General features: G+C 40.2%; 1 protein-coding gene across 6 annotated transcripts in view; it reads left to right on the top strand.

The window, feature by feature from the left end:
* anks1b (ankyrin repeat and sterile alpha motif domain containing 1B) overlaps positions 1-16,352 on the top strand; it is a 230,817-nt gene that overhangs the window by 130,735 nt on the left and 83,730 nt on the right. For all 6 annotated transcript variants that reach the window (XM_040141493.1, XM_040141449.1, XM_040141456.1 and 3 more), the window contains exon 12: positions 2,320-2,456. In XM_040141493.1, coding sequence (XP_039997427.1) covers positions 2,320-2,456 — 137 coding nt within the window. The remainder of the gene's footprint in view (positions 1-2,319; positions 2,457-16,352) is intronic.

Raw genomic sequence — 16,352 nt, forward strand, 5'->3', positions numbered from 1 at the left:
AGTCATTCAGATGTAATGATCCACCAGCACCGAATGAGCGGATGATCAAAAAATTCGTTAAAAGAGTTGGGAAAGGTGTCGCCTAAGCAAAGCACGACTAGATTGCACAGTTATGGGTACTTGAAATTAGATGCCAGTGACTTTAACCATGTCGAATCTACTATCCAGGGCTCTGTCTGCCACTGGCCACAGAGGTCACTGACTCTCTGAACTCCAGTCTTTCTATTTCTCAAATCCTGGCTGCAGCCCTGCTACTATCTTGTTTTTCAAAAGGTGTCCTCAAAAGTGAGAACATGCATGTCCTCATCCATTACTGAGAGGACTCAAAATGAGGGGATATAACTAGAAGTGTGAGAATTAATCAAACAAAAACTTCAGACATGCGGGCACAGATTCTGTCACACTCAGAAAATACTAGAAACAGAAAGCTGACAAAAGAAGCCATAATGATCTTATGTATGACACCTGTCTTCTGCACTTTGTCACCTCTTTTGTTGATTTATGAGACCAAATACATGATAATTAAAATTCCTGCTCAGCATCCTAAACATCCTAGCAAATATAATGTAGGGGTGTTTGCAGCCCGTTAAATAACAGGATGCCATCATTATTTTTGTCATTATGCATAACATCATCAGCAGCCCCAGACTTTTTTCCTGTTTGGCTTTGTTCTTTCTGAATATGTGAAGAGGATTTGTGGGAGTTGTGAAAAATCACACCTTCAGCCACATTCAAAGTTAAAATAGCAAGGAACACTGTTTTTATTACCAGGGTTTGATTTGAAATGTGATAATAGACCATTGACATACTGTATCTTTACTCAACAATCCCTCCAAAGCAAATACGTGACTCTATTATTACTGGTGTGTACGTGTGCACGCGTGTGTGTGTGTGCATGTGTGTGCGTGCATCCGTGTATTCTGGCTGGGTCTCACAACATAATTGGATGCCTTTCTGGCATCTGATAGGATCCATGTAGGCAGGTGGCAGCTGACCGAACGCCACTGATGTGCGTGTTTCTCTGTGCTTTCGTGTCAGCATTTCTGACATTATTTTGGGAAAGGTGTTTTGTTCTGTGTTTTGTGTCTCCCTCAGTTGATTAAGACAGATGCTCTCTTCCGCCGTAAATTAATTTTTGGCAACTTCAGCACTTCCTCCTCCTTTCTTCCTTTCTTCTTTACTACTACTTGTGTTTTTTTTTTTCTTCCCTCTGTTAAATGATCTTACGCTGGGGAAATTAGTTCCGACACTTGGATCTGCACTCAGCTAGAAACACACTCGTGCATGTCTGTGTCTGAAAAACTGAGAAAGACGTCAAACTGCCCTGGGCAGTCGTTATATTTTCCAACTGCGGTTGTTGCCGAGGCTTGTCACTTTACAAGTTACGCTCTCCTCACCTCTCTCTCACACATCTCTGTGAGTGCATATGCACTTTTAGCTGGAAATATTATGTGCGACACATTAGGTGTTGAGCTGAACCTTATTTTTCACCTCTCTGGTGCAGCTCCATAGTTGCCCTAAATCTTCATAACTAATGTTACTGAGAAAAGTTTGAATAAAGTTTCCAAAAAGATAATTAGGGGGCTCTTTGGTGTAACATTGCATCCATTTTGTGCCTTTTTGGAACTAAAAAACAGGTCTCCAGCTACTTCAGTTGTTCTGGTGAAGACTGAGATGATATTTCGGTTAAATCATTGTAGGTGATATTGATATACAACCATGTTGTACAAACCACTGGTGTTTTGAATGGATAATGGCAATTTGGGAGTGATGTAATAGTTTTAAAAATTTATAAAGTCTAGTTTTCCTGAGGAAAAGAAGCTAGTGATATAAATGTGTAAACAGGGGTTATAATTTTTACATTGTATTTGCAGCCTTATTGTAAAAAAGTACATTTTAAGTCTAATTATTCAATGTTTCAATGCTTCAAGAAGCTGTTGCTATCAGTAAATATAAACCTTCTTTGAACAGTGTTTTAAAAGCCTCCAAAGAACTGACAAATGCATAATCTTGTGAGCGCTTGTTTAGTTTGCCTTGTTGCTCTTAAATCTCTCAAGCTGTGTAGGCCTGTGACATCTTCAACCTAACTGACGTTCCCGAGCAATCAGCTGGCACAGCAGGTGTTGATCTGCTGCTGTTTCCTTGTCATTTCTGCCTGTTCCGATGATGGGTTTTAAAGTAAAGCCAAAGGCTTGAGAAAACTGCCACCATGCCTCTGTCCTCCTTTGGAACACTTTACTGTTCTTTGTGACAAAACGCAATAATGTAAGGAAGAAAACAAATGTCTCACTTCTCTCTCTACCCCTCTCTCTCTGCAAGGTCACTTGTCCCCTGTAACGGTGAGTGAGGGGGAGCACGGTAACCATGACAACTGCTCAACGGGCCCCACTCCAGACTGCTCACCCCCCTCCCCCGACACGGCCCTGAAGAACATCGAGAGAGTCATCCGCCCACAGGTGAGTGCACAGATACATGCACTAATGAATGTGTTGCAAAGGCACCAAATGCATTATTGAACATCACAGTATCCACCCACAAGAAGCCTAAACACCTGCACGCACACACACACACACACACACACACACCCACACACACACACACACACACACACACACACACACTGGTAAATATCTCTGTTTCCACCCCATGATTGTTTTTCTGTTTAATTTCATCTACACTCCTTGCTCTGTGTCTATTGCTTTGTCAGTCACTCTTACGGTCGATAAGAGTTTGAAGTATGAGTTTACCGATTTTTCCCTTTTTGCATCTAAACATTTTATGCCGGTTACAGAAAACCAGAGGAGCCCATAACCTGGGTTTCAGAGCCTGTTACTGTGAGAGAGGCTGTAGTATTGTGGATGCAAACACAGACAGACAGCCTCCTGAACAATGTCTGCTATTAAGAATGGAAATTAGTCTGGTACGATTTCCAGTATATAGGTGCTGTGACTCGATTCAAAATCCATTCAATATAACCTTAATTCTTGATTCAGTAAACCTTTGTCTATGCAAATGTTTTTCTTTTCTTCAAAGTGCAAAGTGTATTTTTGTATAATGAAATATTAAGATTTGTATCAAAGCTGCATTGTACACACAGTTCTCCGCATCTTGCAACCACACAAGCAAACCTAACAGTTGCATAATTGTGGCTTTGAAATATTGTGGTCTGCAGTCGCCCCAACTGCTTGAGTTGTATGTCTACGTTACCTCCAAGCCCATTACTTCTCCTCCATCTCTTCCCGAAACACACCAGCAGCCAGATAGCCAATGTATTTTCAAAAAGAATGAGGAAGCGAGTATGTTTGCCTTAACTCGTGCGGACAGTGCACATACAGGGATGGTGCATGGTGCAGGGGACATGCCGGGTCCTGACACGGTGGGGTGTTAGAGTGCAGCCTATTTTAAATTTTAACTTTTTAAAAAGTAAAAACTGCTTGTTTGTCAATAAGTTAGCCCAATTGCTTGCTTTATTAAAGACTGGTTAACTGCACAATACACTGTAGTAAGAGCCTTGAAATAGGTGTAGTGTATTTGGCAAGGAGAAACTGTAATGTCATTAGCACACATTAGTTCTCACATGAATCCGTATTTTCCTCCCACCGTAACTGCCATCTGAACAGGTGCGTTTTTAACATAAGTAACATAGTAGCTGGACACCATCTAAAGCTTTTAATCGATCATTTGATCGTTAAACTGAAGGTCTGACGTGGATAGCGTGCAGGATGTAGTGTCTTAGGTTATCCAGAGGGAGAAGCCAAAACCAGCAGACTGTAAATATTCAGTGTCCTGGCAGCCTGAACCTAAGGTGGGTTCATCATCTACTGCTGAAATGACAATACAGAAATGACTCATGCATATTTGTGTGGAATCTAATAAAAAAACTGCATCAGGATTATTTTAGGGACAGAATCTCCTGGGCAACCAGTGCAGTGTTAAAGAAACATGCAATAATATGAATCAGTATAATCATATCAGAAGTGGACAACATTCCCTTTATTCTAAACCCAGTCATATACTCCTGAAATGCTCAGAAAACTTCAGTTACTTCTGTAGCAAAGTTGTACAACAACAACAGCAGAATAGATTAATAATAGGCCACTGATAATAACTTCAAATCAACATTCAGAAATTCAAATGCAACCACAAATCAACCTCATTAGTGACTTGAGATTAATTTAGTCCTCTCACTTTTGTCACCAGGAAGATAGTATCAGGCACACCAGCGTGAACGTTTCGCACCTTGATAATTAAAGGCGGTTGTTTTCTCAGTCAGCAGATGATGTATGACATAACACTGAAAAAATATCCATCTCAGCTGCTTGTTTAGTGTAGTGATTAATCATAAAATGTTAGTTTCTGAAGCACAAAAATTTTCCTTGAATGAAATTTTTCTTCCAAGATAAAAACGCATGTTTCCTTTAGTTACTTTTATTAAGAAATTAAGAGTTAGAGGCTGTGGAGGCAATTCTTTCAGTTCCATATAGTACTAGCAGTAGACTTTTGTCTTTCTGTAAATTTAATTCCTCATCTGCAGCTGGTCTCAAGCATACAGGGATCAAAGGTCACAGCAATGAGCAGTGTATGACAATGAGCAAAGAGTACAAAACTTAGTAAGCATTTATACACTTGTACAGAAGGGAGAGGTTGCTGTGTAACTGATAAGACAGACACACACGCAGGAATTGTTCCATCGCAGATGCAGGAATGAAGGCCGTCTGCCTGGCATGGTTTTATCCCTGAAGGTCAACAGAACAGCGAGCAATCAGTGCATACCCTAGAATAATTTAACTACACCATAAAAGGATGAACAGAAAAATGTGAATAGTATTAAAATTTTCCATTACAAGGCTAAATGGCTTCCAAAGATGGACAGCTTATTTAAATCCACACAGCTTCATTCTCCTTTAAAGGTCCTATATGTAAGCTTTTGCTATCGTTACGTAGCCAACATTAACAGCTGTTTACTTTCCAGTCTAGAAGAAACAAGTTCAGCATCAAACTTCATTCCTTTACTCGCCGAGAGCTGCCTCCAGTGGTGGAAAGCAACGCCAACGTTAACTCTCACTTTGCTTATACTTCTATCTCTTCTTTTTCTTCATCTGAGGTTAGCATGCTAACCAGTTCGTCCCGGCCCTGCCGGCCAGTCTTGTCACTCTCTGATAGTGAGTCACTGTAGCGTCAAGTCTGCCCTCAGTCCAACACGAGAGGATGAAAAAGTAGTGCAGCTCAGAGAATGTATGCTAACCCCTTGTCTTGTAAACGCAATGACGGCTGAAGCTCTTGGCGAGTGATGGCGAGTGACCATCACTGTGACCACTGTGACCAAGAAACAACATTCCGTGATAGAGAAAACTTACATATAGCCTGTTCTAGTCTCGAATGTCCTTTACTAACATCAATGTCCTCTCTGCCCCCCTTATTTTCTTACCTTGCCTGCTCTCCCATCACCCCACCCCCCAACATGGGCCTATCTTTGGCATGTTAGCTACTGGGTGTAGAGGGATCACATGTGGTGCCCAGCTGGCTTTCGCTCAGCTCGAAGGGCACATAGTCAACGAGCATCAGAGTTAGATTTTATGGCGCCTATTTCATTCTCTAGAATTAATTTCATTTTATTTTAGTGCCCCCGCTGGCCATTTCATCAGTACACACTGTACGCCAAACACTTAGGCTAACGTGCACATAAAAACATATGTAACTGTTGCAGCTGAGGATGTGTCCAAGTGTCTGGTATAGCTCCACTGTCCTTCCTGTTTTCAGTATTAGGATATTAATGTGTTACTTTGAGGCTTCCAGAGGGAGTTTTCAGCAAAAGTAGGGATTAAATTTCACTGTTGTTTGTAAACAGGATGATACTGTGTAAAGATGCTTTGATCAGATGGTTCATTGCCATTTGGCAAACAGTTATGTAATTCTATGTTAAATCATATCTAGCAATAAGATTTTCTCAGATCAGTCTCTCTGGACTAAATTTAATCCATCTGATGGGATCTCTTTGGGGACATTCTTATTCAAATTTCAAGGATCTACTGTAATACATACACTTCAGTTACTCTATCTGTTGTTAAAATTCTATACAGTTTTACTGCCTTATCCTTTACTACTGTGTTTCGCAAAAGTGACAGTAAATGACATGTATTAATTGGTCACGGTGCCTTTAGTTCATGCCGAAATCATCATGACTTTACTGCTTGTTTTGTGACGTGACTTTGAAAGTGTGCGGTTTGTCTTTTCGTCAGTCGTTTCAATATAGACTGAATAAACCATCTAAGCGTGGCAGGTTCGATGCTGCCAGACAGTCAGATGAAGTAGCGCAAGGCAGTGCTCTCGGGGCACTTCAACAGGATTTTGTTTCAGTACAACAAACCGGAGTTGAAGTTTTTAGCAATGATAGCAGCATGGCTCTAGGGATGGCAGTGCAGGTCTGTCTGCCAGTTTTGAGTGAAATATGTCAACCGCTATTGGCTGTATTGTCATGAAATTTGATAGACTTTCACGTCCCCCGCAGGATAAACTTTAAAAACAACAGTAAAACTAACATTCCCATAAACCTGGCGTGCCAACACACGAGACTAAGATAGTGAACAGGGTAAACGTTATACTTGATAAACATCATTATATTAGCATTGTCACTGTGAGCCTTTTACCATTCTGACATTAGCATTTAGCTCAAAGCACCGCTGTGCTACAGAGCTGCCAGCATGGCTTACGTATGATGAATATCCAGGTTGATAACAATGATAGTTATTCTGACATTACTGTTGCTCATATTAGTACCAAATTAGTAAAAAATGTGAATTCTCAAAATGTTTAAAAAATGAATCAATTTAGTCATTTACATTGCAAATCTAGAAGAATTTTTGAATTGAGGTACCCAGTAAAATAGCACTGGAAAGAAGTAAAGTTTATCTCACACCACTGGTGTATTTCTCATCGAATAGGCAAAGCAACAAATGGAGACTGGTCTGAGACTCAGTCACTTGCTACCATGGATATTTTTTTTTTGCAGTGCGTAACCCTCCCTCCCCCGTGACAAGACTCCCCAAGGCTGTTGCTGTGGATAAAAATGTGTTCTGAGTAATTTTGCTCTTTGAATCTGGGTTTAAAGGAAATTATTCAGCTTTTGTGCTAATAATGCTTCTGCAGTATATTGACCACAAGCCAGTTGCTGATAAAAAAAAAAAACATGCAATCACTTTGTAAAAACATGAAGAGATTACACAGGCTACGTTTACTGAAATCCATGGGCTTAATGTTTCGGTCGTATTTATTTCTTTATCCTTTGCTTCTTGTCCAAACTGTCAGCTGGACATGGTAGATCTCCACAAGCTCTTGATCACTCTCATGGGCAGAAACACAGAAAGAGGGGAAAGCAAGAAGGAAAGAGACACATACACTGCATCATGGGGTTATCGGTTTTAAACCCACTGGCTCAATGTCCTACTTTGCTGCTTGTGTGTGTGTGTGTGTGTGTGTGTGTGTGTGTGAATGTGTGTGTATCTTAACTATAAAGTTTAATAGCCATGAGTTGCTTTCAAGAAATTCCTGGTCAAAGCAAACACATGATAGACCTCGTGTTTGTGCCCACAAAGGCCAAAGCTGTTATCTCACCCGGTCACATAAGATGTAACAAAATGCACACACTTCTACATACCATCTTGCTCCTTTTTCTATCTTTGTGGGAACCAATATGTGTTTCACATCTAAAAGGATGAGGACATTTTAACCCTCTGAGAGTCTATTAGCAGGCAGTGAAGTGTTCTGGACAATCAAATACATGCAAGTACTATATATCATTGTGGTAATTCAACTTTTTACCTTGCAATTATCAAGATACAGGAGAAAATGCTGCCGTAATAAATTCCCAGCGCTGTAAAACCTTGACTAATGCCTGCTGCTGTGCTGCATCTGATAAGCCTTCAAAGTGTTTTATTCAAAATTGACTTTCTGGTTCATATTTTATTTTTTCATCTTTACCTGTAATAACACATCCACGGTCCATGGTGTTAGTTCGTGTTCCCTGTTTGTTTTTTCTAACAAAGTGGTTTTTTTTAAGCCTTTGGAAAAGTCTTTGGATAATATGAGAGTGACGTTCAGGTCCAGGTTAGGGTAAACGCTAGTCATGTGGTTGTGACTGTTAAGGTTTGTTAAGTCAGTTTTATTTATATTGTCTAAAATCGTAAATTAGACAAAGGACTTTACAATCTGTACAAATTATGAGACCGTCTGTCCTTAAACAGATATTGAAGAACTTCCAAAAAAAAAATCCCTTTTAATGGGAGGGCGGGCAACTCAGGTAGAGCAACAGAGGAAGGCTGCAGTAGATATTGTATGTGCAGTAGAATAGGTTACAGTGAAAGTCCTTACAAGAATAGAAGTACAACTGTGTGAGCCTCTGTCTGCACAGTAATAGAAAAGAGCTTCTGTCTGCCATTGTTTCGATTTGTGTCATACCTGGACACACACACGTATGCGTGCATCTGGATGCACAGTATTGTACGAATTGCACACAATCAGATCTTCTGTCACGCATGAACACATTGTTACATGTGTATGAACCCACACGAGAATGCACGCCATGATAATATGATAGAGCATATAGCTTTCCTGGCCACAGACGCACACAGACAGACACACACTCTGTGGAATGGAGTGCAGATAAGGCAGGCTTACTGGTTTCTGATGCTTTGCAGATGTGTGAAGATAACAGATATTTTTTCCCATACAGAGCTTGAGAGGATGCAGACACACACACAAAGCTCTTGATGGTAAATATAGCGAATATGAAACAGCTGTCAAATACTGCAGGGGGAAGCAACGGCCTATGAGAGCTTTAAGGAGAAGGCTGGTAGCCAGTTGGCTTGATCATAATCCGTCGGGAGGATCTGCTTGAGGAAACTGAATAACTTACGCTCTCAACTCCCCAATCAGCTGAGGTCAAGGTGCTCTTGAGCAGGGCACTTAAAGAGCATTATCCTCAATCAATTTGGGGGGGGGCAGGGGTATCGATTTCAGTGCGTTTCTTGAAGTAAAGATTGTTTGTTTTGACAAACACAGATCAAGTGACGTTAAAGATGGTCCATGTAATTTTAACATCACTGTAAAGTAATTTTAAGATGAGAGCATTATTATAATAATAAAAAAAAGACAATCACAAGGAGGACTGCCAGGCTCTACCAGCGCAAAGACATACCTTTTCTCTGTACTGCAGGGCCAGAACTAATGGTAAGTCTTTTCAAATTCACCAGTAAAAAAGTACTTTTATTCACTGCTAATGGAGCTAAAGTTTTCACACATTATTGTTTTTGGAGATGATGGTGGAACGGGTATAAAGCCATGGAAAAATGGTTCCAGCATTTTTATCTTTGGTAAAACTTTGACATGTAGACCAAATTAGATTATGGATTCTTAAAGTATTATTGTTGTTATTAATATAGTAACACACACAAATAAGTCATGGAAGACCAATGTAATAGAATGACTAGCACTGTCAATCCCAATGCGAATCAATAAGTGGTTAGTAAACAAGTAAACAGTTAAGAAAGTTCTCATAGAAGAACATCTACGAGCCAAACATTTGCATTTTCTTAATTCTTTTGGGGAGTCGAGGGACCAAACCGCGCTAAAATAAAAAATGAATCTTGAACTTGTATTTAACAGGTGGTCGAAACAAAAAAGAAGACTCCAGCAGAATATTTGCTACCTTATTAGCCATACAAACTCTAAAAGAAGATGTAGTACTATATATCCAATAGTGCTAAAAGTTAATTATAAGTTGATAGGCTGATAATCAATTAACAATTTTGAAAATCTGTCCATAGTTTAACTAGTTTCGGTCAAAAATGCCAAACATTCTTTGGTTCCAGCTTCTAAAAGTGAGTATGTGCTTCTTTTCTCTGTGGTGTAACATTTTCAATTCGTAGATTTTTGAATTTTGGGCTGTTTTTGGACACAACAAGCAATCAGAAGATATTATCTTGGGCGCTCTGAACTTGAGATGGGCATTTTCCCCTATTTGCTGAGACTTTGTAGACTAAGCTGTTATTTTTCTGTTATTTTTCTTTTTTTTACAAGAAAACAAAACATTAAATGTCTGCAGATGAATTAATAAATAAAATTGTTGTTTCCTGTCTGATATCAAGGCGTATTGCTCTTTTCTTTCATCAGCATTTCAGCTTTTTAAATTTTTTTTAATTTTTGGAGCTTGTCTTATTTTAAACCTGCTTTTAGACATTTTTGTCAACGTATTTCTATTTTTGTGGAACTTGTTGAGCTGTGAGACATTTTTTTTTTTTCTCAACAGAAAATCTCTGTATTCTTTAAGACACATCACTAATCACTTGGGCATTTAGAGCTCATTAATCTGTTCACTCACATCAATAACTCAGCCGCTGTGTTTGTGCTGAATACACACACACAAACATTTCAGACAGTGTTGCTCCAGTCAGTTAATCTTCCAGCAAATTTGCTCTGATCTGTGCGTAATTTTAGTACGTTGTGTGTACTGTACAGCTCTATTAATATGACTCTGCATTTGTGCCAGCTCTATATCAAGCTCATATTGTGCAGCTGCTGAGACCACACATGCAGAAACACGCACTTGCACACACACGCAGTAACACAATAACGGCAATTGTTTGGCTTCAGAGAACGATAGCAAGAAATGAGGGCAATGGAAAGCAAAAAGAGTGAAAATAGAGAGAGAGCATAAGGTGAAGGAAAATAAAGGTTAATTTACTTTCACTTACGTTGGTCAGCTCTTTTCTCTCATCATAACTGACAGCCTATCGCTCCCCACCTGAACGTTTTAAAGTTGCTGGGACAACTCGGAGACCTCTGTGGGCATGTGTGTGGGGTTCTTAAAGAGATTTGCTTCCCCAGCCCGCAGGACGCCCGTGGCCACAGGAGAGAGACGTGGGTCATGCACTGCTAATTGAACTGACTCAAGCTAGTGCTAAAAGCTCTCCCGTGGGAGTTGCCGTCTGAGCTATTTCCCGGCATTTCCCACCCGTATTGAAAGAATTTGTTTGTAGCATTTTGACGATTTTAATAAATCACGCCAGTCTTTCACCTCAGTAGTTTTGCGCCAAGTGGACTGGTAGCCCCTGCTGGCCTCTGCACGGCATTTGAAATTGTGTGCCACTACAGATGTGGCAGGAAAACTGCTTGGATGCTGTATAACAGACAGAAGGTGAATTACTTCCTGTCCAAAGTGAGCTACAGTAAAGCTTCCTGCGTTTCTCACAATTTCAGACGATGGATGAAGTGAAAGACTGTTTCATCCGACTGAAGGAAGGAGTATATGAACACAAGAGGAGTGAAAGCAAATAATTGGAGGGGAAGACTATTAGGGTAGTAGAAAGATTCTTTCTGTTTGTGGAAACAGTAGCTAAAAACAAGCATCTTACTCTATTGATTTCAGAACTATGATTTTAGATGACGATCCGACCCGCAATCTAACATAACTGTTGTATATCTTAAATAATGCTTGATTTCTGCAACTTTACAGGCTGTCTCTCGTCTTGATTCCTTTTAGAAACCGACTTTTTATTTATTTATTATTATTTAGTGGAATCCTCACAATATGACCAGTGACACATGATCTGGCTTGTTTGTTCATTTTGAAAAACCAGTAGCGCAGATCACTGACAATCAGGACACGCGACAATAACAACCCTATGGAAATTTTAGGAACTGAACTGAGAGAGACTAAAGCCTTGCAGTATTCCTTGGGGAAAAGTTAGCACGTTTTTATTTAACAAATCACACTGTGTCCAAACATTAAAGATAATTTCATATATTACCCACGAGTGCTCCTCCTAACGCATTTATCTTGACTTGGTGAGAAGCAGTTTGGATGCAAGCATATTATATTTTCTTACTGTCTTTTGCATTTCCAACACTTAACAAGAAGGAAAAAAGGATCTTGAAACCAGCATGTCAGCATCTCTTACGGGGAACAGCAGCTTTTTTTGGTGAAAGTGGAGGGATGAGAGCACACCCCGTAACTGTACTAAAGTGATGGTGACTGGGGTACGGGTATCTGGAAAGATGAGGGTGTGCACCCGAGGGATGATTTGAAGCCTTTAGAGGGGTCACTATATATGTTAATGTTGCTGAATAAATAATGAATAATTAATCTCTTAAGTGTGTGTCCTCACCGGAGAGGCTCGTCTGAGTCGAAACTTTCTAAAAATGTTTCTGGAAGAGAATAATAAAAGAGAAGCTTGATCGTCACAAGAAAGAGATGGAAGAGATCAGAGGCAAAATGTATCGGAAGAAAGTGGGAATGCAGAGTGGAATAGCAGACTATTAGTTTAAGAGTTGCAGTTAAGAGTTTGTTTGTGTGTGTGTGTGTGTGTGTGTGTGTGTGTGTGTGTGTGTGTGTGTGTGGGAGGGGGTGTTTACTCCATTTATTTTCTACTTTCTTGTCCCCCCCTTCATGCTGTGAGCTCCGCTCTTCTGAGCTTGTGGCCTTCCGAGTTGGTGTGTTTACATCTTTCTGTGGAAGTCTGGGGCAGCTGAAATAAAGACCGAGGAAAAACGGATGAGAATGGAAAAGAAACAAAAACGCCTGCTGCAGAAGACATGTCCATTGCTCCATATTCAGCATAATTGACTCTAAGCCACTGCTACAGAAGAGAAGTTGTTCCAACAACTGTAAATATCATAGAACCGTCACGAAAATTACCTTTCAGTCCCCGGCTCATGTTAAATTGCTGAATTAGTTAACAGGTAAAAAGACTTAATAGAAATGGCAGCCTTTTGGAATAAATACCCCCACTCTTTGGTACAATTAACCTAACTTCTGTTGCTTTACCATTGCTAACAGTTTGCATAGTAAATTTAGCTTCTGTTCAAGTTTCATTCATCAACAGTGGACACATTTGTTCCTCAACTCTACAGTATCTGATCTGGTAATCGTGATCATTTTATGTTAGTTGATTATCGCATTATTCATAAATTAGCGCACAATTCCTCAGTTTCACAGAGAAAAAAAAAGCACTTTTCAGCGTGTGCAAGCAAACTCAAAGTGCAAAAGCACATCTCACCTTGTCTTGTGTGAGGAACTACATTTTTTAGCTAATGGCTATGTCCTTTATTAGCACCTCGACACATTAGTGAGGTGTTAAACAGCATGTTTTCATCCCAGGGATTTCTGTTGCAGGCAGGGAAAATGGTTTCTGCTGTAGTTTGGTCGGGCATGGAGGACCTCCCTCCTGTCTTTGTGTGAGTGTGTCTGTGTGTGTGTGTGTCGTTGCGTGTGCATACGTGTGTCTGTGCTCATTAATCCCATTCCAATCGGCCATGACATGTTCATTAGTCTGCTGCCCGTCTGCATTGTTAACGCTAAGCCTCAGCCAGAACTACAGTAGGTGTGTGTTTTGTTGTGTGTGTGTGTGTGTGTGTGTTTGAGAGAGCTCTTAATAAGCACAAGTCCAGAGGGAAGACGCCTTTATTTGTTATAAAGAAGCAAAGCAAAATACACTGAGACAAGGCAGCGATAAGTGCAGGAATAAAGAGAGGCTTAAACGAAGAATAAGAGAAGTTGAAGTTGCTATTAAGCTCATTAAAGATTAGATGGCTCGCAAAATAGATGGACAGACACATAGGACTCAGCCTCCTACTTTGAAATGCTACAGAGTCACATAACAGCAGCTCCAACATTCTGGGTTGATTACCGTTTTGTAGAATTAATTTTGTATCCTTTTTTGTTGTTAGTTTGTTGAGCCTGTGGCAAAGTAAACACTGTAGGTTCTGTTTTTACGTGGGAACATAGCAAGAATTAGTTTTTATTTTAACATATTTGATTGCTTTTTTCCCTCTTACTTTTTTTCTCTTCAATGATTTTGATTACAAAGATTTGGCTTGTTTTGTAATTCTTTTGTAACACGTCCAAAGTTAAAAAAAAAAAAAAAAATAACACATTTTTGAAAGCTAGTTTGTGTAATGTCTCTCCATTTGCCCAGCCAGAATGATTCCCTGTTGGGTTTATACATCAGTGTCTTTATTCCCTGTTGCCTTTCTGGGATGTGGGATGTTGCTGCAGTGGTGTTATTCCCCACTGAGCAGCTCTCCACTGGAAAAAAAAAAAAAAAAAAAGTCAGTCTCACTGCTGCTGTGGCTGTGCTGCATCCTGGTCTGTTGAGGCTGCCTCGGTCAGGGCATTAGCACAGTATCTGGGCCCCCTTCTATGTTAGATGTATGCGGTTTAGAAAAAGCACTATGTCTTAATGGTTGATACCAAATTGTGTGTGTGAAAATGTCTTGATTTGACCTTTGTTCATCCACTTATTCAAAGGCCAAAAAAAAAACACAACACAGCAGAACAAAGTGACCTTGTTCTGTCATGTACAGCAGCCATAGTTTTGAAATTTTTGGGTGAATTTTTCCTTTAATGTTAAAGATCTCGTTTGGCATTTTGGGAAAGACCCTTAAAAGCGGTGTGGTCCAAAGTTAGATGAGAAGATCAATGCCGCTCTTATTTCTGTTTAAAAAAAATATGAAGCTAGAGCTAGACAGTTAGCTTAGCATAAAGACTGGAAACAGGGAAACGGCTAGCCTGGCTCTGCTCAAAGGTCACGAAATCTGCATACCAGCCTCTCTAAGGCTCATTACTAAACATGTCATATCTCCTTTGTTCGATCGGTAGTAGAATAAGCACATTTTCCAAACTGTAACTGCAGCTTACTGTCTAATTGACAATAGTATATTTATTACACGAATCAGACAGCTTTGCTATTTAGCCTACTGATTTAAAGATAAAATAACACAAACTGTGCCGCCCTCTCCTGCTCCAAGCCTAGTCTGGACTGGTCAGGGTGAAAACATTACACTCCGCTCACGTAACATACCTGCTGCTGTGAGAGAGCAGGCACGATAAGTATGCACTGTAAAAGTCCCAAAAGCGAGCAGAGCAGGAACGGAAGGGCGAAATAACTCACTGGGCCACGGCCTGTGTGAATACAGGAAGATATCACATGGCTCAGAGCAAGTGCGCACACACACACACACAGACACATGCAGACAAACACGCACACACTTTGAATTTATGTTGGGAGAGCAGGCAGGGACGGTCGTTAAGCACTGGCAGTCCAAAAACCCCGTACAAATAAGTTACAAGAGAGCCTAAGCATATAACAGGTCGCAGTAGTAGGCTACAACACTTTTAAATTCTTTTTCCATATGTTGTCATGTATGAAAAGACCCCAAATGAACACTGTAAGCAGACTACTTGATTACTGTGAGAAAATTATTTAAACAGAAGTTGTATAGGAATGATTTTGTCCCAAGCTTTTTTATCCATATAGGCAGTTGATCAGTGTAACCACTGTAAGCAGTTTCCGCTGTATTCCTCTAATACCTTTCTCCTTTAATGATAGGACACGGCATTCCTTTTTTACATTAAATTTTAATAGATTGATCATTTCCTTTCCTATAATGCTGTCCTTGTTCTTCTTCCTCCCTTCCATTTGTTTATTTCTCCTCCCCACCTTCCCTCCTCCCATCCTAAATTCTGCTCCCCATCTCCAGGTCTTATTATCACCATGTCCTTCTGCCTTTTGTGACACTACTGCACCTGCCTCCTTCCTTCGTTCATTTCTTTCTCCGCAGCTTCACTCCATCTTGCCCAACTCTTTTATGTTCTGCTTAAAATTCTTACTACTTCCCATCATTTTTTTCCTGTTTTTTTTTTACCTTCCTTTTTCTTTCTTCAATGCTGCCATTTTCACTCACTTTCTTTTCATCTGCACAGCTTTTCATTTTCATGCCCCTTCCTTGTTCAGCCTAGGTCCCGGCTCCTGTTTTAGTTTTGTTTTCATCTCACTTTAGTTCAGTCGATCTGAAAATGCTTCAAAGCGCAATTTAAGTGCACCCTGCATAGAAAAAAGCGTCCTCTACTCCTCTGCTTTCATTCCCTTTCTTATCCTTTCCCCCATCTCTCTTTCTCTCTCAAGGCTCAGTTTTGGTGCCTTGAGTCACACAAAAGACAGCAAAGGTCTTCTGAAGGTTGCCCCTGTCATGTTTTGGTCTCTCCCAGTATTTTAGGATGTTGTTTTGCCTATATGGTTCGCTGTATTGATCCACTTTGAATACATCCTCTGATTTGTGCGCACACACACACCAGCAGGGTTTTGACTGCCTGAACTGTTTGTGAGGCATAGCAGCAGGTTGTTGAGAACTGCAACTGCCTCATTATGTAAGATGTGTTTACCAGATGCCAGTCTACAGTTTCAGTTGGCCTCCGCCTCACTTTATCACTCTCACTTGGCTGCAAGCAATCATTATCTCTCTCTCTCTCTCTCTTTTTGTACATTTCTCTGTCTCTCTATCACATCTCCCTATTTACC

The sequence above is a fragment of the Xiphias gladius genome, chromosome 2 (assembly GCF_016859285.1).
Source record: "Xiphias gladius isolate SHS-SW01 ecotype Sanya breed wild chromosome 2, ASM1685928v1, whole genome shotgun sequence".
Classification (NCBI taxonomy): Eukaryota; Metazoa; Chordata; class Actinopteri; order Istiophoriformes; family Xiphiidae; genus Xiphias; species Xiphias gladius.